We start from the raw sequence: 22607 nt of genomic DNA, 5'->3' as shown, positions 1-22607 counted from the left end.
GCACTACTGTGATACAAATGGACCATTAAGGGTCAAATCATCCCTGGGATACCCATACTTACCCCAAGGAAGGCCCAGTTACCAAAATAGTACGCAGCACTGAAGAACCAGAACTTGTGAAGGAACAGATATGTCCGGGTGACAGTGCACTGATCTATAAGAGCAAATAAAAACTACTGTGAGATAATTTCTCTCGATGTGGACTATTAATACTATATTTTAAAAGTTATTAAACAAAAGTAATGACCAAGGTCAGAAAGTCAATAAATATTTAGGGACAGGACTGAAATATACGTCTGTCTCCAAAAGCCACTGTTTCAATTCCCTACTATAACTTAAATTACCAACTAATATGATGTATTTTTAAAAATGAATGCCATTAATGTAATCGTGGCTATTAAATATTAAAAACATTATACTGGCTAGTTCAATTTATTTGAAATATAAAAAGCATTTTAACCAGGAGTGTTAGACATATTCTAAAACAGATAAAGTTTTCCTGATGAATATTTAAAAAGTGAACAAAGTAATCAGATGTGGTTAGTATTAAGCTACACTTTTCTAAGAATCCAATTATCAGGAGAGCCCAAACTTGAGAGGTTCTTTGAGCTGTTTTTTTTTTTTTTCTTTTCTTTTCTTTATTTCTAAGAATGCTATTGAAAAGATGGCTGCTGCTTCTAAAATATTCAAAACATCATTTTATACTGATATGCTTACTATTTGAACTTTAGATGCCATTATAGCTTGAATTAAAAATAAATCATATACTTTTTCCAAAAAAATGTATCTCTTAAGGGGAAAGTGGCAGACTGGTTATTTGCTATTTGTGTCAGACGCCATAGTGATTTTATCCCAGTGGTTGGCAAACCACGGCTCATGAGCCACATGCAGCTCTTTGGCCCCTTGAGTGTGGCTCTTTCACAAAATACCACATGTGGGCGTGCACATACAGTGCGATTGAAACTTCATGGCCCATGCGCAGAAGTCGGTTTTCGGCCTGGGCGAGTCTATTTTGAAGAAGTGGCGTTAGAACACTCAAGGGGCCCAAGAGCCGCATGTGGCTCGCAAGCCGCGGTTTGCCAACCACTGTTTTATCCAAATACATTATTTCTACTAGGTTAACAAGTCCTCTATATATCTTGACATATACCTAGTAAGTGATGTCTAAGGAAATACTTATTAAAACCATTCAGAAAGGTCTGAGTGACACAATATAATGTAACTGAAAATTATGTATGCTGCAGTTAATATAGAATTTCAGCCTCACAAATTTCAGAAGGCCTTTATTCATTAAAGAAGAAAATCCTAACTTAAAAGGCAACTTCTTATTAGCCAATTACAAAAACAATTATGATTTATGCATATTTTTATTCAAAATGGACAGTGGCAAAAAATTCTACATGCAATTAGGAGACCAATATTACATCCTGTTGCTGATTAAGAAAATGCATTGTTGATTTTTAATTTTATGAACTCTCTTCTTAGTTTCAATAAATAAGTGCTATTTTTTCTTAAAACTGTACTGGGAATTTTATAGTCCAGTTTATTACACAAAGGATCTAATACACTTTTATTTTTTGCCTTTCATATGGTTTTCTGAAAAGTAGCATTTAGGTTATATTTTATCAAAACACAGGATCCATTATGTAAAGCTTTAGATGTTACATAAATATTTAGATAATCTAACTCTTATCTATTCTAACCCCTTCCACTGTGCTTCAACATTTACTATTACTCAATACCAAACTGCACAGAGCAGTCTCTTTTTCTGGCAGGAAAACATGCAGTTAATAGAGAAGCAACCTCTTCCTTTCATAAGCAAGGACCACAGATCGAATGCAGATCTACTGATCCCCCAAGAGTCTCCTTCATATTCTTTGCTTTCTCAACAGAAAAGTGTAGGATGAATATCCAAAGCTTCCTAAGGAAAACCAAAAAGACTTCATGCAGCAGTGGCTGGACAAAGTTTCCCTTTTCTCCCATAGTTACTAGCACCCAACATATAGCTTTACACTGGAGTTCAGCCCAGCAGAGGAGATTCCTAGATGGACATTCACGAGTCACTTACCCTGCTCCCATAACATTCTATTCTCACCTCCAGTACAGAACTTTTTCATAGTAACATGTCACTTCAACTTACCACTTTTTCAATTAGATAAGCCTAAGTATTCCAAAGACCCTGTCAGAGTACCTAGCATTCATATACTAGGTGTACTGGTTCATAATGCGGATTTTTTTCAATAGATGGAGTTACACATATGTTGATATATATGCGATTTGATTTGTATGCTATTTTGTTGTATTGACTACAAGCTTCAAAACGTCATGTCAAATTTTCTGAAGATGTTAACATAGATATTTTTACCCTTAAAAATGTCAATTTTTTTTTGTCAAAACAAGAGCATTTTAATTTATTACTTTATTTTGAAGAAAAGTGCTGCTGAATACTTTGGGAAGCTTATGGTGAACATGCTCCATCTTAAGATACTTGTGAATGCTGTTTAAATGCTTTAAAAGTGATGATTTTGATGTGAAAGACAAAGAACATCCAGGTCAACCAAAAAAGTTTGAAGATCAACAATTACAAGCATTACTGGATGAAGATGCATGTCAAACTCAAAAACAATTTGCAGAAAGATTAAACATTGCTCAGCAAACAATTTCCGATCATTTACAAGCAATGGGAAAGATTTCAAAGGAAGGAAAATGGGTGCCACATCAACTGAACAAAAGACAAATGGAAAACCAAAAAGTCATCAGTAAAATGTTGCTTCAACAGCACGAAAGAAAGTCTTTTCTGCATCTAATTGTGACAGGCGATGAAAAGTGGATTTATTTTGAGAATCCCAAATGCACAAAATCCTGGGTTGATCCAGCTCAATCATCAACATCGACTGCAAGGCCAAATCGCTTTGGAAAGAAGACAATGCTCTGTGTTACGTGGGATCAGGAAGGTGTGGTGTATTATGTGCTTCTAAAACCAGGTGAAACCATTAACACTGATTGCTACCGACAACAAATAATCAATTTGAACCACGCTTTGATCGTGAAATGACCAGAACGTGCCAGAAGACACGGCAAAGTAATTTTGCTTCATGATGACGCACCATCACACACTTCAAAACCAGTTAAAAACACGTTAAAAGATTTTGCCTGGGAAGTATTAACCCACCCGCTGTATTCACCAGACCTTGCTCCTTCAGATTACCACTTGTTCAGATCGAGGGCACACGTACTTTCCGACTTCAACACATATGAAGAAGTGGAAAATTGGGTCTCTGAATGGTTTGCCTCAAAACAAGAAAAGTTCTATTGGGACAGTATCCACAAATTACCTGAAAGGTGGGGGAAATGTGTGGCTAGCGATGGACATTACTTTGAATAAAGCACTTTTGATGTTTCTCTTGAAATTATCATGTTTTCTTTGATTACAAAATCCACCATTATTAACCGGTTCACCTAGTATAATGATTGAAGTAACCCAAATTTTTAAAATGGTATTTTATTTTTAAAATCATATTACTAAATAATACATTTTTGAATTCTTTTGACTACAATCTAACAAGATTCCAAGGGTATCAAAACAAGACACTTCATGTTCTGAAAATGAAAGTATAAAATGTCTAGCATGGTGACGGAAGAGCCCAGACTGGTCTCTGACACACTTAGTGTCAAACATCATTTGGCCACTTCTCTGCCATGAATAGGCAAATCTAAACTGCTGATGCTGTGCTTGTTAAATGGGGATATGGCCATATTTCCTTACAGTCATTCTAAAGACCAAACGAGATACAGTTGTCCTTTGGTAAACACAGAGGATTGGTTTCAGGATCCCCATGGATACCCAAATCTGGGATGCTTAAGCCACTTACATAAAACTAGAGGCCCAGTGCACGAAATTCATGCATTCGGGGTCGGGGGGAGTCCCTCAGCCTGGCCTTTGCCCTCTCACAGTCCAGGAGCCCTCGGGGGGTGTCCGACTGCCGCAGAGGTGGGAGAGACTCCCTCCACCACTCCTGTGCTCTCCAGCCTTGAGCCTGGCTTTTGGCTGAGAAGCACTCCCCCTGTGGGAGCACACTGACCACCAGGGGGCAGCTCCTGTGTTGAGCATCTGCCCCCTGGTGGTCAGTGCTGGTCGTTCCACCATTCGGTTGATTTGCATTATAGCCTTTTAGTATATAGGATGGCATAGTATCTGCAATGTAGCCTAGATTTGCACACAGGCTATACCAGGGTATCTACACATGATGCCATTCACATGGACTCAGCAGAGTGTTCAGTGCGTGACATATTCAAGTTTTGATTTCCAAAACTATCTGGGAATTTTTTTCAGATATTTTTGATCTGCAGATGGTTGAATCCATGGATATGATACCACAAATAAGGAAGGCTGACCATATATCAAAATCCCTATGCAAAGTGACAGTTAATATTTTCTTCTTTTTTCCTTTCAAGGTATAACTGAACACATGATTTAAAAAACACAGTTCTCAAGAGCTGCTCAAATGGTACCAAGAAAAACAACTAATCTTAAGATTTTAAAAGTATATGTCCAATAGAAGTACAAAATAATTGCTTTGGTACCAGTATCATGACTATTTTGTACATGTTCATTATCTTTCTTTCTTTATAGTCAAAACAGATACAAATGGTTTTGGTGAAATTCAAATGTATATAATTTAGTAACAGACTAACTGCTAAATAGTTATATGCCTTTAAATAAAAATAATCATTATGAATGTTTCAAAAAATGAAGACATGTTAGCTTATGCAAAAATGCTGGTTCACAATTATTTTAAAGTCAAGATCAGTATTTTCCATTGTTTAAGTATTACATGAGCTGTGATATATATATCATATACACACACACACACACTATATATATATATCATATACACACACACACACACACACACACACACACACACACACACACACACACTAGAGGCCCGGTGCACGAAATTCATGCAGGGTGGGGGGGTGTGTGTGTCCCTCAGCCCAGCCTGCACCCTCTCCAATCTGGGGCCCCTCGAGGGATGTCCAACTGCCCTTTTAGGCCTGATCCCAGTAGGATCGGGCCTAAACGGGCAGTCAGAAATCCCTCTCACAATCCAGGACTGTTGGCTCCCAACTGCTCACCTGCCTGCCTTCCTGATTGCCCCTAGCCGCTTCTGCCTGCCAGCCTGATCACCCCCTAACCACTCCCCTGCCAGCCTGATCACCCCCTAACCACTCCTCTGCCAGCCTGATGCCTAATTGCTCCCCTGCCAGCCTGTTTTCCCCTAACTACCCTCCCTGCAGGCCTGGTCACTCCCAACTGCTCTCCCCTGCAGGCCTGGGTCCCCCCCAACTGCCCTTCCCTGCAGGCCCGGTCACCCCCAACTTCCCTCCTCTGCCAGCCTGGTCACCCCTAACTGCCCTCCCCTGCAGGCTTGATTGCCCCCAACTGCCCTCCCTTGCAGGCCTGATCCCTCCCAACTGCCCTCCCCTGCTGGCCTGATAACCCACAACTGCCATCCCTTGCAGACCTGGTACCTCCCAACTGCCCTCCCCTGCTGGCCATCTTGTGGTGGCCATCTTGTGTCCACATGGGGGCAGCCATCTTGTGTGTTGGAGTGACAGTCAATTTGCATATTATTCTTTTATTAGATAGGATTTATATGCACCTAAGCAACTGTTCGACCAGTAGCTATGATGTGCACCGACTACCAGGGGGCAGATGCTGAACACACAAGCATGGAAACATGGAACAGACTGATGAATCTCAGAGGGAAGGGGGAGGGGGAGGGTGGGAAGAGATTAACCAAAGATCTTACATGTATACTAGAGGTATGGTGCATGGATTTGTGCACTGGTGGGGTCCCTTGGCCTGGCCTGTGGGGATTGGGCCAAAACTGGCAGTCTGAAATCCCCCGAGGGGTCCCAGATTGTGAGAGGGCACAGGCCAGGCCAAGGGACCCCACCGGTGTACGAATCCGTGCACCAGGCCTCTAGTACAAGTATAAACTTGTTTGAAAAATGTCCTTCAGCTTTCTCAACATACTCTAAACTTTAAAAACAAAAGTTTTATTACTAATTTCCATACTTAAAGATATTTTTAGAGTCAGAACTTAATTGAATTAGAAATTCAGGGTCAGAACAGGGATTACAAGGCAGAGACTGAGCTGGCAGAAGCAAGTAAAATCAAATCACTTTCCCAGAGGTCTAATAAACCACTCAGTGACATTTTAAATTGGGTTATATCCACCAATTATTTTGTGACCACAAAAACAAATCTTAAACATTTCTTCTATTGCATCGTTTTTCTGTCACTTGTTTACCATTTTTAAAGGTTGGAGATTTGATACACTCCTTCTAAAATAAGATTAAAAGGTGAAATCATTGTTAGTGTTCTGCTTTGTTGTTGAAAAAGATGACACTAGACCATAAATGTGTATGTAACAGCTCTTTATAGTTATATTTATATGTACATACCAGAGGCCCTATGCCCACGCACAATCTGGGACACCTCGGGGGATGTTGGACAACTGATCCTCACAGGCCAGGCCGAGGAACCCCTGGTGCACGAATCCGTGCACCGGACCTCTAGTATGCATATACGATCTTTAGTTAATCTCTTCCCGCCCTCCCCCTCCCCCTTTCCTCTGAGATTCATCAGTCTATTCCATGTTTTCATGCCTGTGCGTTGAGTGTCTGCGCCTTGGTGGTCAGTGCACATCATAGCTATCAGTCAAATGGTCGGATGGTCGCTTAGGCTTTTATATAGAGAGATATTTAATTTATATTTATATTTAGTGGCACATGTCCATACAATAATTTGGTTAATAAGTCCTATACACATATTTTATATTCCAGTGATGATTCCACACTGAATAAATGGAGGGGGGGTGCCCATTCTTTCCATTTGCCATCTTCCAGCAGCTCACCTGAATGACACCTATCTAGTTCTATAGGTGTCTTTCTACAGTTATCTAAAAAAATTATAAATGAGTATTTTGAACTTTGATCTTCAAAGTAAATTGAAGTTGCTGAATGTTTCATGTAGAGATTGTGTTCTAAAATCAGAAGTGTTCAGCAGACTTGTGACTACTGTTCCACAAAAGAATATATAAAAGCACCAATTAAACTAAAGAGGACCTGTTAACAATGAAAAACTAAAAATAAGGCCTCAGAGAAAAATTTTCTTACCTAATGACAAGCGGCCATACAAAAAAAGTAATTCCCCCTCCCATCTACCCAGCCCCATCCTGACCTTAAAATTTAAAGGACAGATGATCAAACAAAACACAGAACATGAAAATGTTAAGTATAGTAAAAGAGACACTAGGAATCCAGTCACTTTCATTAAAATCCTAAATCTCATACTATCTGTGCAATTTTTAACTCATCTGTTGGGACCTTAGTTTCTGCATCTGAAAAAAAGGGGGATTAACTACTTAGATGGCCTTTCTAGTTTTGTTTTCTTATTTTCACACTAGAGGCCTGATGCACGAAATTCGTGCAAAAGTAGTCCTTCCTTCCCCTGGCTACCGGCACCAACTTCCCTCCGGCACCCGGGACCTGGGCTTCCCTCCAGCTGCTGGCAGGCAACCGGGACCCAGGCATTCCTTGCAGCCCCAGCTTCATCTGGAAGGTTGTCCAGTCTAATTAGCATATTACGCTTTTATTGTTATAGACTAGAGGCCTGGTGCATCAGGCCGGCCTACACCTTCTCCAATCCGGGACCCCTCAGGATGTCCGACTGCGGGATCGGGCCTAAACCAGTAGTCAGACATCCCTCTTGCAATCTGGGACCGCTGGCTCCTAACTGCTAACTTGCCTGCCTGATGGCCCCTAATCACTCTGCCTGCCTGCCTGATGCCCCTAACTGCTCCCCTATCTGCCTGATCACCCCTAACCACCTCTGCCTGCCTGCCTGATCACCCTAACTGATCTCCTCTGCCAGCCTGATCACCCTAACTGCTCTCCCCTGCCGGTCTGATTGCTTTAACTGATCTCCCCTGCCAGCCTGATCCCCCTAATTGCTCTCCCCTGCCGGTCTGATTGCCCTAACTGATCTCCCCTGACAGCCTGATCGCCCTAACTGCCTCTGCCTTGGCCCCGCCACTGTGGCTTTGTCTGGAAGGACGTCTGGAAGGTCTCCTGGAAGATGTCCGGTCTAATAAGCATATTACCTTTTTATTAGTATAGATTCTAAACTTTTAAAACTGTTCACAAATTATGCATCTCTTTATGGCCTTTATTTCCATTTTTATAATTTTTACACAGAAACTGAGAGGGGAAAAGATTCTCTATCTCTAACGGACATTTTGTCTTAGATAAATGTTTTCAGAATGTTAAGTTCTAGAGGTTCTGTGAAAACAGGTCAACCTGTTTATTTGTTGGCAAAAGTGAAACAGCCAGGCAAATCTGTTTTATTTATAAAGAATGTATTCTGAATCATTCATAGGCTTGTTTGTTCAGAACTTAGTGTTCAACTAAGATATTGATGCCCATTTTACTTTGACTTTTCCCTAATATTATATGTACTTATTTAAAATAACTCTTACTTTCCCCCTAGGTACTTCCTATATCTGATTACAACCCTACCTGAGATTTTTAATTTTCAGTCTGCTCAGTTTTGTTGTAATTCATGCACTTTAACACATCATCAGTTTTTATTTAAGCATTATCTGCTAACTTGAGTCATCTTAACCATCCTATCTAATAAAGGAGTAATATGCAAATTAACCATCACTCCACTATACCAACAAGCCACGCCCACCAGCCAATCAGGAGCAAGTATGCAAATTAACCCAACCAAGATGGCTGCGGCCACGGAGCGAGCAGGAGGCTTGGGTTTCTCTGGCAATGGAGGAAGCCAAGCTTTCCCCACACCCTGGCGGGCCCAGGCCTTCACTCAAGGCTACAAAGTTTCAATTATAGAAGATAAATAAATCCCAACAAAAATGGCAGCAGCCACAGATCTAGAGAGAGAAGGAGGCTTGGGTTGCCCCCAGTGATGGAGGAAGCCAAGCTCCTGCAGCCCTGGCCTGCCTTGGCCTCCGCTACAAAGTTTCAATTATAGAAAATAAATAAATCCCAACAAAAATGGATGTGGCCGCAGAGGAAGCAGGAGGCCTGGCTCCGCTCAAGGCTACAAAGTTTCAATTATAGAAGATAAATAAATCCCAGATACCAGGGCCTCCGCTTGGGTCGCCGGGAGACGTGGCTGGCCTGCAAAGCACCACAGGCCCCTCACCCAGGCCACCCCACGCCCCAAGGGAACCCCCACCCTGATCCAGGACACCCTTCAGGGCAAACCAGCTGGCCCCCACCCCCACCCGTGCACCAGGCCTCTATCCTATCTAATGAAAGAGTAATATGCAGATTGACCATCACTCCAACACAAGATGGCTGCCCCCATGTGGTCAAAGATGGCTGCCCCCATGTGGACACAAGATGACACCACAAGATGGCCAGCAGGGGAGGGCAGTTGGGAGGGACCAGGCCTGCAAGGCAGGGCAGTTGGGGGCGACCGGGCCTGCAAGGAAGGGCAGTTGGGGGAGACCCAAGCCTGCAAGAGAGAGCAGTTGGGGGGTACCAGGCCTGCAGGCAAGGGCAGTTAGAGGTGACCAGGCCTGCAGGGGAGGGAAGTTAGGGGTGATCAGGTCTGCAGGGGAGGACAGTTAGGGGCAAACAAGCTGCCAGGGGAGCAGTTAGGCATCAATCAGGGTGGCAGGGGAGTGGTTAGGGGGTGATCAGGCTGGCAGGCAGAAGCGGCTAGGGGCAATCAGGAAGGCAGGCAGGCGAGCAGTTGGGAGCCAGCAGTCCTGGATTGTGAGCTCGGTAGGATCGGGCCTAAACGGGCAGTCGGACATCCCTCGAGGGGTTCCAGATTGGAGAGTGTGCAGGCTGGGCTGTGGGACACACCCCCCGTGCATGAATTTCATGCACCAGGCCTCTAGTTTGTTCTATAATATTATAACCTAAAGCTAAAATCTAAAGTTGTAGATCATTTGATTATTGTTAAGGCTATCTATACATATTATGTTAACAAATACACTTGATCATAATAATCTAACAAAATTAACTTTGATATATATAGATTACTTCATTTCCAGTTACTTTAATATTCAAATAAGACAACACAAGTTTCTTATTGGGTGATAACTTCATAAGTTATATGAATGAATGTCTATTCACTATGTTGTAGACCTGAAACTAATATAAATTACTAGAGGCCCAGTGCACGAAATTTGTGCATGGGGGTGTGTGTGTGTATGTGTGTCCCTCAGCTCAGCCTGCACTCTCTCCAATCTGGGACCCCTCGAGGGCCGTCGGACATCCCTCTCACAATCCAGGACTGCTGGCTCCCAACTGCTTGCCTGCCTGCCTTCCTGATTGCCCCTAACTGCTTCTGCCTTCCAGCCTGATCACCCCCTAACCACTCCCCTGCCAGCCTGATTTGACATCTAACTGCTCCCCTGCTGGCCCAATTGCCCCTAACTGCATTCCCCTGCCGGCCTGGTTGTCCCTAACTGCCCTCCCTGACCAGCCTGGTCGCCCACAACTGCCCTCCCCTGTAGGCCTGGTCCCCCCCAACTGCCCTCCCCTGTTGGCCCTGTCACCCCTTACTGCCCTCCCCTGCAGACCTGGGTCCACCCCTAATTGCCCTCCCCTGCAGACCTGGTCGCCCCCAATAGCCCTCCCTTGCAGGCCTGGTCACTCCCAACTGCCCTCCTCTACCGTCCATCTTGTGGTGGCCATCTTGTGTCCACATGAGGGCAGCCATCTTTGACCACATGGGGGCGGCCATCTTGTGTGTTGGAGTGACAGCCAATTTGCATATTATCCTTTTATTAGATAGGATATGTCAACTATAATTAAAAAATTATAAAAATTAAAAAAAAACAATACAAGTTTACTTCAAGAAAAGGTAAGCAACTTAAGATAACAGAAGACTGGGTTCATGGTTTTTTTAAAGTGATCATTCAGAAACATATTATCTTACTTTGTCCTTCACTGTATTCCCCAAATATTCAATGCTTCTACCACATTTATTATAATAACGTGGCAAGTATATTTATGTCTTTATGCCCTGTTAATGCAGGTTCCTTTTCTGCTTGGAATATCATCCAGTTGTTTCAGCTTACTTATTTAGATTTAACTTATGCTTTTGGGCTCAGCTATAATGTTCTGGGTAGAATAAATCATTATCCCCTTTTATTTCCCACAGTACTTGGTTTATAATTTCAACATACTTGCTATTTACTTTTCCTTCTATTACGATTATTTATTTTCATATCCAAATCCATTAGACAGTATGCTTTCAGAAGATAGGGACTGTATATGTGTTTCCTATGACACTCTTTCTCTTTCCAAAAATCCACCCCAGTACTCACAATGGCTATTGTGTTTGTACATTAAGGAACAATGATCTTTCATCTTCCTATTTTCATTCAATTATGTCTATGTTACTTTTAATAACACTAGTTTTAAAACCATTTTATTCACATTAGCACATAAATTGTGTATTAATGCAAATTAGATTAAGTAGCAATTAAAAAATATAAAACTATGAATATAAAAGTCCTTTTGCTGTAATGACATAAAATTTTTAAAATAATTTCTAATTTGCTCAGTTGATTCAGTTTTAATATATAAATTATGCATTACCTGTGAAAATAAATTAAGTAAAATTGTCATTTTAAGAGAACTTTGCAAATCTACACTAATAAAACAGAAATATTCAAATTGACTGTACCTCTACTACACCCACCAGCCATGCCCACCAGCCAATCAGGAGCGAGTGTGCAAATTAACCCAACAAAGATGGTGGCGGCCATGGAGCTGCAGCAAGCAGGAGGCCTGGGCTACTTCCGGCGATGGAGGAAGCCAAGCTTCACGCCCGCCCTGGCCTCCGCTCAAGGCTACAAAGTTTCAATTATAAAAGATAAATAAATCCCAGATACCTGCTTCCAGCCGGCCCTGGCCTCCGCTCAAGGAGGTGCTGAAAAAAAAAGGAGAGGCTGGGAACTTGGGTCGCCAGGGGGTGTGGCCAGCCTGCAAACAGCCATCAGCCCCTCACTCAGGCTGGCCAGGCACCCCAGCGGGAACCCCCACCCTGAAGGGGCTGTGGCCAGCCTGCAAACAGCTCTCATCCCCTCACCCAGGCTGGCCACACCCCTATGGGGTGAGTGTCCCCACTGGGATCTTGGCCAGCCTGCAAACAGCCATCAGCCCCACACCCAGGCTGGCCAGGCACCCCAGCGGGGACCCCCACCCTGAAGGGGGTGTGGCCAGCTTGAAAATAGCCCTCAGCCCCTCACCCAGGCTAGCCATGCCCCCCCAGTGGGGACCCTCACCCCATGGGGGCGTGGCCAGCCTGCAAACCACCACAGGCCCCTTGCCCAGGCTGCCCCAAGCCCAAAGGGAACCCCCACCCTGATCTGGGACACCCTTCAGGGCAAACCAGCTGGCCCCCACCTGTGCACCAGGCTTCTATCTATACTAATAAAAGGGTAATATGCTAATTAGACTAGGAGACCTTCCGGACATTCTTCTGGACAAAGCCATGGTGGCGGGGCCGAGGTAGAGGCTGTTAGATGCCAAGAGGGTAGGGCAGTTGTGGGTGATCAGGCCAGGATGGGATGGCAGTTGTGAGTGATCAGGCTGGTAGGGGGCGGGGCCATTGGGGGTAAGCAGACCAGCAGGGAGGTCAGTTGGGGGCAAGCACACTGGCACGGGGGGCAGTTGGGGGTGATCAGGCTGGCGGGGGGGCATTTGGGGGTGAGCAGGCTGGCAGCGGGGGGCAGTTGGGGGTGAGCAAGCCATCAGTGGGGGTCAGTTGGAGGTGATCAGGACAGCGGGGAAGGGCAGTTTGGAGTGAGCAGGCCAGCAAGGGGGAAGTTGGGGGTGAGCAGGCCAGTGGGGAGGGGAGGTGGGGCAAGCAGGCCAGCAGGGGGGGCAGTTGGGGTGAGCAGGCTGGCAGGGGGGGCAGTTGGGGGTGAGCACACCTGCACAGGGGGCAGTTGGGGGTGATCAGGCTGGTGGGGGGACATTTGGGGGCAAGCAGGCTGGCGGCGGGGGATAGTTGGAGGCGAGCAGGCCGGCAGGCAGAGTGGTTAGGGGCAATCAGGCAGACAGATGAGCAGTTAGGAGCCAGTAGTCCGGGATTGTGAGAGGGATGTCCGACTGCCAGTTTAGGCCCAATCCCTGTAAACAGGCAGTAGGATATCCTTCGAGGGGTCCCAGATTGGAGAGGGTGCAGGCCGGGCTGAGGGACACGCCCCCTGCTTCCCATGCACGAATTTCGTGCACAGGTCCACTAGTATAGTATAATAGGTATTTTTTATAAATTTGCTAAATTGTTCTATTCTTTAAGATATTATTTTAAACACAAAGAACCTAAACTATTTTTAGATGAATAACTCTCTTTTGAATCATACACATAATAAATACCTGAAACTGGGGTTTCAGTAATATTTTTTATATGTTTAATAAACGCCAGACCACCCCAAATATGAACACAATATTACTTTAAAAGTCTTTAAAATGTATTTAAAATTGATAAGAGATCAATATATGTAGTTTTAAAAATCATTGCTTTAATATGTTTTAGAAATAATTTTATTTATAACACTGTAAATTATAATTTTTATTTCTAAATTTAAAATTATTCTCCAAAATTCTGTTATTTGCCATAAACACATAACAAAGATGCCATCGAGTGCCTGAGGAACTTATATTATACTATCATCTACCTTAATCAAATGTTCCTACCAAAATGTCACGTTACTAGTTAGCCTTTAAATAAATATTGCCACACCAGTCCATCACCACACATTCCATCCCATCTCCACCCCATGTGTTAAGTCCCATGCCTTAATTTGCTTTTTCATTTTTTTCCATCATTATTTTTATTTAAAGTATTCTCTTTTAAAAAAATGTATCCTGACACTCCTGATTATATTTCTATCATTCTTTTCCAAATATGCACAGGTAAAATTAAATTTGGAGATTAGATTGAGAACAGAAAAAGGTTGGAAGTATAAATCAAATCCGCAAAACTAAAGGGTATGTTTTGTACTGCAAAGTAACATTTCAAAGGATAAGTCAACTTCAATGTTTAAGAAAAATATTAAATAGTTCAAAAGGAGTTATTTTAAGCACTATAAATTAGATTAGACTGAAAAAGAAAAATACTAAATGTGATTCATAAAAATGTCATGGTCAAGTATATCACTTGACTAACGCTTATTGATCTATGCTACACAAATTCACTCAGTTCAGCAAAATAAAGGCATTCTTAAAGCCTCACGTAAGTGTGAGGTAATTCCGAAATCTTGATTTGTTTTGTTTTGCATTTTTGCTTAAAGTTTCAATAGCAGTACAATAATTTAAGAAACAGAATCTTAATAATTTTAGATCTCCAGGATCACTGCCTTCTTATTTTAAAATATTACAAATCAACTCAACATTTAATTTTTCATTCTATTTACATTTAGCTAAAAGTAACTACCCAAAGCATTTCAATTACCAACCCTACTTATGATGTGTGTATGTACATTTTAAAGTAAAAACTCTAGGCCTAAAGTCATTAAAATGTAGAACTAGAAAATCAAGTATATTATTTATCTTAAAAATATTTTACTATTATTTCTTCAGGCAAAAAGAGGTATCCCTACCATATCTGTGTTCCCTTCTGTTGTTCTCCCAGTTTCAGCCTCTTCTTTATTCCCTATGCTTTCTGGACTCTGAGATTGGTCACTTCATTCTCTACCTCTCAGCTTGTCCTTTGTTTTCCATCCCATTTCATTCTTCAACCACCTTCCCCAAACAACCTAAGCATTGATGGAGAATAATCATACCAGTTTATCGATCTTTTCAACAAAAATACAAATTGATCATTTCATCTCTGTCCCTTGACATATATCTTCAGTCAGATCCCTCTTCTATTCACTTTCATGGCCTATCAAAACCTTTTGACACATTTTTTTCAATTTTGTGCCCACTCAATTATCAGCAGATGACCTAATCTTAACACTTCATAGCAAATTGAGACAATCATCCAGAAATGCCAACTCCCTGCCCACCCTCAGAGTCCACATCATTGCTTCCTTCCTTGCAATCTACAGAAAGCATTCTGTCTTGATGTTCTTAATATCATCTCCTCCAGAAATGAATGATACTGGTCCATCATTCAACCTTTGGTATTTTTCTTCAACCACTCCCACTCCATTAGTTTTATCCCACCATCCCTACGTCTCTCCTAATCTTTAAAAAAAAAATGTCCTCATCTCTGAATGCCTTCTATAGTTTCCATCCAATCTCTCAATCTCTATTAAGAATTCCTATGCAGACTAAGTAAACTCAGTCACTGCTTTATATTCCTTTTTATTCAATACAATTAATTTTTATCTCCATCATTAGCATTTTTTTGCACTGCTTTTCTCTGTACCTCCTTTGCACTTAGATTTTCCTCTGAGTTCTAGTCTTCATGCTCTTCTCATTCTCTACCCTCAGAATTCCTTACATATACATTCAATTGCCTATAAAATCTCCACCTGAATGTTCCTGAGACATATCAAGTCAACTAATAATTTCTTACACTTTTCTCTAACCTTAGTATGAATTTTTATCTCAGTTTGGTGAAACTGAAATTTACCAAACTACACAGTAACAAGAGGGCCATTCTAGAACTCTCTATTTCCCTTGTCACTGCTCTAGATCCAAGCAATAAGAAATTCTTTAAATTAAGCCCACAAATTTCTTTCTTCATTTCACACCCTCATGACCACTGTATAGTTCAGCCTTTAACCATCTCTTTTGGATTATTATAAATAGCTTTCCCAGGCAACACCTCACACAAGATGCTCTAGTCTCAATTTCACAAATCTGTTCTCTATATAATTGTTACAATTAAGTTACTGAAAAGAAATCAGATCATAACATCTACTTAATTGTTTAAAACTACTGGCCCTTTAGTTATTTTGCAAGACCTTTTGTGACCTGATCCTAACTATGCAATCTCATTTCCTCCTTCTCTCCAATACCCTATCCCCATAATTTAAAAAACAAAACAATGTTTTAAATTCTCTTGAACATATACCCATAGAGTTTAAGATCATTTTATCTGTGTATTTTGTCCCTCTGCATACAAAAGCCTTCTTTAGGTGCACACATACCAGATAAATCTTTAACCTTGAAGCTCCGGTTTCTTTTTGACTTCCATTCCACAATGATCTTCTCCAGGTAGAGTAAATTATTTCTTCCTCTGGGCTATCCCTATATTCTGTACCTATTCCTGTTATTTCATCACATTCTATACTAGACCTCACTAAAAAACTCAGAATTTATATTTTTCAAAATGATACCCATGAATGGTTTATGAAGAAATATACTATATTTGACATATTACTTTACCCTGAAATAAAAGCATTTTGAAGGCAGAGGGGAAAAAAAATCTGTAAATTTTGAAGGAATAAATCTGAAATCCTTAATCAGGACAAAATGTTATAATATTCAAAGGCAAAATAATCACCTTAGCACACAGAAAATAGTGGAGGAAAAGTGATTCTCTAAAAATATATAGAGGTTAGGAGCACAGGATCAGTTTTTCTCAGAATACACATGAAATACTTAGCACTGTGCCTGGAACACAATTATATGTTCTTAAAAGTTAATGCTATTATCGTTAACATTATTAACTAAAGTGACTAGATTTGGACAAATTAAAAGTTGTTTTAGGTCACAGGTACTTTTGATCTTGGTTCTAAAAATTATGAATTCCACCAAAGGAAAAACACTTAAGAGTGGCTTCTTATATTAGTAAATGTGATAAATTATACCTACCTTTATTACTTCCTAAGCAACTAATTTATAATGGTCTTTTCCTTAATTAAAATCATTATATCATCAAGAAATTCTACTGAAGAGACTTACCAATTTCTTCTTGCTAAAAGTTCCTCTGTCACTATATATTAAAACAAATGCACCAAATAATTAACAGAGCATAATGTAAGGCAATACTTTTCCTACAGTTGTAAGAGTTGCTTTACCTTCAGGGGCATCTGCATCACATCTCTTTGGCACAGAAAGGGTTGAGTTACCTTTATGGTCATCGTAAGTTATATTGCTCTGAAACATGAAAATTAAAAATCATATTTTGATTCCAAAGTAATCACATTAACTTTATACTATGTTTTCTATTAAACTACATCTAACTAATACTCAGTAAGTTTTAAGATAAATTTAACATGAAGATTTTATTGCAACAATCCTTAGGTCATGTGTTGAACAACAGAGCTCCTTCCCAGAGAAAGAACCTACTTATTTTTCCACAGTGAAGCAAGAAAAGGGTATCTTTGGTCCACGTAAAAGCACGATCTTCATTCATTCAAAGAAAAATGTTTAAAAGGCATGACCCAGTGAACTAGGTGCTGGGGATGAGGCCAGAAGAGAATTAAAAAGTGTAAGAAGTGAGATTTATGATTCAGGTGATCTTCTAGTATTGTGTTTCCCAAACTCAAGTCATTCCTGTACCTCCACCATGATTGCTCCTCCCACATTATTACTTAAATTTATTCAATGAACTAACTTTTCAATACTTAGCAATATTATAGATGGTACTGATTGAGGGTTTGATGTGCTAGTTAGATGCTTTTGTCCCTAACTACATGTTAAAGTACAAAAGGATGGAGGATAAAGTACAGGATAAAAAAAGGAATGAACTGAGCAGACTAGATTAACAATGAAGACGCTATTAAAGCAAGGCTTGAACGAGACCCTGAAACATGGATTAGATTTGAATATTTTAGGAAAAGTGAAAACAACTAAACAAAGATTGAATCAGATATGGCCAAAATATTTTAAATTGTCAAAAAACCCAAACTAGCTGCCCAATTATAAACAGGAACCACAGCTGCCTTTGAAAGATCAACATCAAGAAATCAGTATCACAGGTAAGAGAACACCCAGTTACCTACAAATAAAATATTTATAAAGCATCTCTGTGGCGTTCATAGTACTGATGAGCAGACATATTTTTCTTACCAAAACTTTTTGGGGAACTATATTAATAGATTTACTTAAATGCTATTTTAGAGGAAATGTTACGGGTTTTATTAAAGTCCTGATGTAAAGCTCAGTAGCTTAGCATCATGGGATCCATTTTAAAAATATTTTAATGAATAGGGTGTTATTTTTAAAAAGAACTTATAAGAAACAAATATAAATATGCTAAAAAATGGAAAAAAACAGGTTTAGCAAAGTTAAATTTAATCTGATGAGCTCATATCTTATGCTAGCCTTCATAAATTAAAATTTGCTTTAAAATATCAGTATATTTAAAATATCAAAATAATGAATTTTTAGGTTTTGCACTTACCTCTATTAAGTAATTTTGGCTTCCATACATAACATACTGGGGAGCAAGACTATAAATCATATAGCTAGTGTGAAGGACAATAAGCAGAAGTATCATGCAGAGAAATAAGAGTGCCTGGGGCCTGGTCCTGCCTCTTCTGATTTTATATAACTGGAAAGAGAAAAGATAGTAACAACATTTTAGCAATATATTTATTTGTAAGGCACTAAGTCCTGCTCATGTTTTAGGGGCAATGAACACAGTTTAATCAACCATTTATTTTTTCAAAATAAATACTAAGAATTCTTGATCATTCCAAATAATTATAAAGATGGTAAAAACAATTTTCTCCCTGCACAGCTTTCAGGTTTAGATTTGCTTATTTTAAAACTAGAGGCTCAGTGCACGAAATTCGTGCATGGGAGGGGGTGTCCCTCAGCCCGCCTGCACCCTCTTGCAATCCAGGACCCATGGGAGGATGTCTGACTGCCAGTTTAGGCCCTATCCCTCTCACAATCTGGGACCGCTGGCTCCTAACCGCTCACCTGCCTACTTGCCTGATCGCCCCTAACCATTCTGCCTGCCTGCCTGCTGATTGCCTCTAACCACTTGCCCGCCTGCCTGATTGCACCTAACCTCTCTGCCTGCCTGCCTGATTGCCCCTAAGTGCACGCCTGCTTGCCCCTAACCACTCCTGCCTGCCTGTGTGATCGCCCCTAAATGCTTGCCTGCCTGCCTGATCACCCCTAACTGCCTCTGTCTCAGCTGCAGCTGCGGCGGCTTCTTCCGGAAGGTCATTCGGCTGTCCGGTCTAATTAGCATATTACGCTTTTATTATTATAGACTAGTAGCCCTGTGAACAAATCCGTGCGCCAGTAGCTTTCTGTAGGGCCTGGCTGTTCCACAGCTGCTGCCCAGAGGCTCTCCGCAGCCCAGAGGCCGCAGCGATGAAGCAAGCATTCCACCAGGCTGCTCACGCTACCCGCTCTCAGCAGCCACCTCCCCAGGACTGGGGGACTCCGGCGGGGATGAGAGGACTGGGCGCCGCCATCTTGTGGCTATGGGTGCTGCCATCTTTGTGACGGAGTGAGTTAATTTGCATATTACCCTTTTATTAGATATGATCATGGCAAAGCATCTATATAGAAAGGAACCTTTAAATGATTCATTAAAAACTCAGGACCCAGAGAATATATCAGTATTTGAATGGTCTGTTTCCAGACAAACATTCTAAATTTATTATGCAATAGCATCTGTTAGAAGTTCATAGAGCTAAGAATTGTGAACTACCTCTAATTCTATCTAAAAATTAGAAGAATTAGTTTAAACTGTAAGTATTTATTTGTGGTTTTATATAATACTACACAAGAACAGACACATCACATGATTATAAATACTCATTTCTATGAAATACTCAACATCCTCATACTGTCATAAAATCTAGTTTATGATAATATGACTACATATTCTCATATGTACCTATACCAGAGCAAAACTAAAACGTATGCTAACAAATACAAGGAACTGGGTAGTTTGCTTCAATGGCAGAACACACTTTTATTTTAGCAACTAAGGTACCACCTACCTGTTTTATTACTGGACTGTAGTATAATATAGAGTAGTAGAATTCTAGTTCTGGATGGGATGATGATATAATCACCTAAAATTTTACCTTTCCCAGCTTCCCTTGCACCTAGTTGTGGCTGGCAGTGATAAAATATTAAATTTCAAAGAAAAGTCAAAGTCTATTAGAGATTTCTGGGAAAGTTTTGTTTTATTATAGGTGCCACCGCTTTCTCCCAACTACCTTTTCCTTATGTAACGTGGACAGGATAAACAGAGCTGCAGCTGTCAAATTACAATAATGAGGGAGAAGCCAAGAGGATTACAGAGATATTGGATTTGACATTTTTGAGCTAGTAAACCAATGTTAGATTTTTTTTTTTCCATAGCAAGATGTCACTCATTAGTTCAAGCCAGTATTTTTTTTAAATTTCTTTATTGATTAAGGTATTACATATGTGTCCTTATTCCCCCATTACCCCCCAACCTCGCATTCATGACCCCACCCCCCTGTTGTCTGCGTCCATTGATTAGGCTTATATGCATGCATGTAAGTCCTTTGGTTGATCTCTCCCCCTTACCCGCCCCCCCCCCCCCCCCACCTTCCCTGAGGTTTCACGTTCTGATTGATGTTTCTCTGTCTCTGGATCTATTTTTGTTCATCAGTTCATGTTGTTCATTATATTCCACAAATGAGTGAGATAATGTGATATTTATCTTTCTCTGCCTCAAGCCACTATTTAAATAGTTTTTCTTATACTCACAGGTGGAAGTAGTCTCTATCTGATACAGCTTCGTTTTAAAACTAGAGGCCCGGTGCATGAAATTCATGCACGAGGAGGAGGAGGGTGTTGCTCAGCCCAGCCTGCATCCTCTCCAATCTGGGACCCCTCGAGGGATGTCTGACTGCCCGTTTAGGCCCTATCGGACTAAACGGGCAGTCGTACATCCCTCTCACAATCCAGGACTGCTGGCTCCCAACTACTCGCCTGCCTGCCTGCCAGCCTGATCACCCCCTAACCACTCCCCTGCCAGCCTGATCGATGCCTAACTGCTCCCCTGCAGGCCTGGTTGCCCCCAACTGCCCTCCTCTGCCGGCCCGGTGCCCCCTAACTGCCCTTCCCTGCAGGCCTCATCGCCCCCAACTGCCCTCTCTTTCAAGCCTGGTCCCTCCCAACTTCCCTCCCCTGCTGGCCTGATCGCCCACAACTGCCCTCCCCTGCCGGCCATCTTGGGTGGCCATCTTTGACCACATGGGGGTGGCTATCTTGTGTGTTGGAGTGATAGTCAATTTGCATATTACCTCTTTATTATATAGGATTCTTAATTCACCTCAAAATGAACATCGGAAAAAAATAACCCTTTCTCTAATCATGTGATGATCTTTAACTCCTAGTAGGAAGGACCATCTTTTGAACTACAGTGTATCCAATTGTGCTTCAATGTGTTTCCATGAAGCCAAACACTAAGGGAAATAATATAAATTCTAGACCAGAGCGTCTCATCCTTGGCACGGGTGACATTATGGGCTGGATGAGTCCTTGTCTGAGGCTGCCCTGTGCACCACAGGGTGTTTATCAGAATCCCTGGCCTCTACCCACTAGGTGCCAATAGTGCTCCCTAGTGGTAGCAGCTGGAAATGCCTCCAACATTGCCAAAAGTATCCAGGGGGCAAAATCACTCCTGTTTAATAACCACTGCTCTACACAAATGCACTTTTATGTTAGCATAAAGTAAAAAAGCTAATTTTCAATCACTTTTAGTATCAATGTATTTCTAACTTCTATATTATAAATCTAAGATAATTTTCAATAATAAAGAGTATGAACAAAATGAAAGTAATAATACTGTAGTATATACTCACTCTAATCCAAAAGAACCATATGCCAATATTTCTAATCCCCGCCATTGAAGTAAAAATGAAGTACATAATAATAATTGTTATAAGAATGTAATCAAGAGGGAAAACCTAAAAAAAAAAAAAAAAAGATAAAATTAAATTCAATGCACACACAGGGCTTTAGAAGTCATATAAAATTAACTAAAATGTTATTATTTATATTTGGCAAATGTTTAAAATATCAATGCTGATTCAGATCTATAAAAATAAAAAAATAAAAATGGTTTTTATTATACTCTATTTAAATGTTTTTCTTATACTCACAGGTGGAAGTAGTCTCTATCTGATACAGCTTCATTTTAAAACTAGAGGCCCGGTGCATGAAATTTGTGCATGGGTGTGTGTGTGTGTGTGCGTGTGTCCCTCAGCCCAGCCTGCACCCTCTCCAATAAAATAGTATAAAAATAAAATATAAATTTTTTTTAAAAAATCTACTATAAAAATAAAAATAAAAATCCCCCCAAAACAATTACCAAACTATTACCAAATTGTTTAGTACATTATAAGAAAAATCCTATAACAAATTAAGCTAGAAATTACATTTAAATATGAATAAAAAACTTCATAAAAAATTAAAAACAGGAATTGCTTAAAAAGCTTACCTTAAGAGTTCAGCAATATACCAATATAATAATCCTTAAAGCAACATATCAATGTAAAAGTCATGTATAAATAAAAAGCCAAATCAGCAGAGGACACAAGCATATATTGCCAAGTATTAATAGGTTTTTCAACATAATAATTTGACAGTTTGTAAGAATATGTGCTAGAGTATAAAATAATTGTTCTTTTTAC

The 22607-nt window shown here is 40.7% G+C and overlaps 1 protein-coding gene across 3 annotated transcripts in view; it reads right to left on the bottom strand.

Moving 5' to 3' along the window:
• LMBRD1 (LMBR1 domain containing 1) overlaps positions 1-22607 on the bottom strand; it is an 87178-nt gene that overhangs the window by 603 nt on the left and 63968 nt on the right. The window contains exons 12-18 of one of the 3 annotated variants that reach the window (XR_013960476.1): positions 21777-21881; positions 18371-18520; positions 17043-17121; positions 16170-16957; positions 14670-14825; positions 11955-11992; positions 63-154 (exon numbers count right to left, since the gene is read on the bottom strand). Coding sequence is in view for 2 of the 3 variants with exons in the window: in XM_080666075.1 (XP_080522201.1) it covers positions 63-154; positions 11955-11992; positions 16927-16957; positions 17043-17121; positions 18371-18520; positions 21777-21881 (495 nt within the window). In the remaining variant the exon portion in view is untranslated. The remainder of the gene's footprint in view (positions 1-62; positions 155-11954; positions 11993-14669; positions 14826-16169; positions 16958-17042; positions 17122-18370; positions 18521-21776; positions 21882-22607) is intronic. The other 2 variants (XM_080666075.1, XM_080666076.1) reach the window with 2 other exon arrangements.

This window comes from Plecotus auritus (genome assembly GCF_963455305.1).
Source record: "Plecotus auritus genome assembly, chromosome: 4".
In the NCBI taxonomy this organism is placed as follows: Eukaryota; Metazoa; Chordata; class Mammalia; order Chiroptera; family Vespertilionidae; genus Plecotus; species Plecotus auritus.
This window is presented reverse-complemented; position numbering and strand designations above follow the sequence as displayed.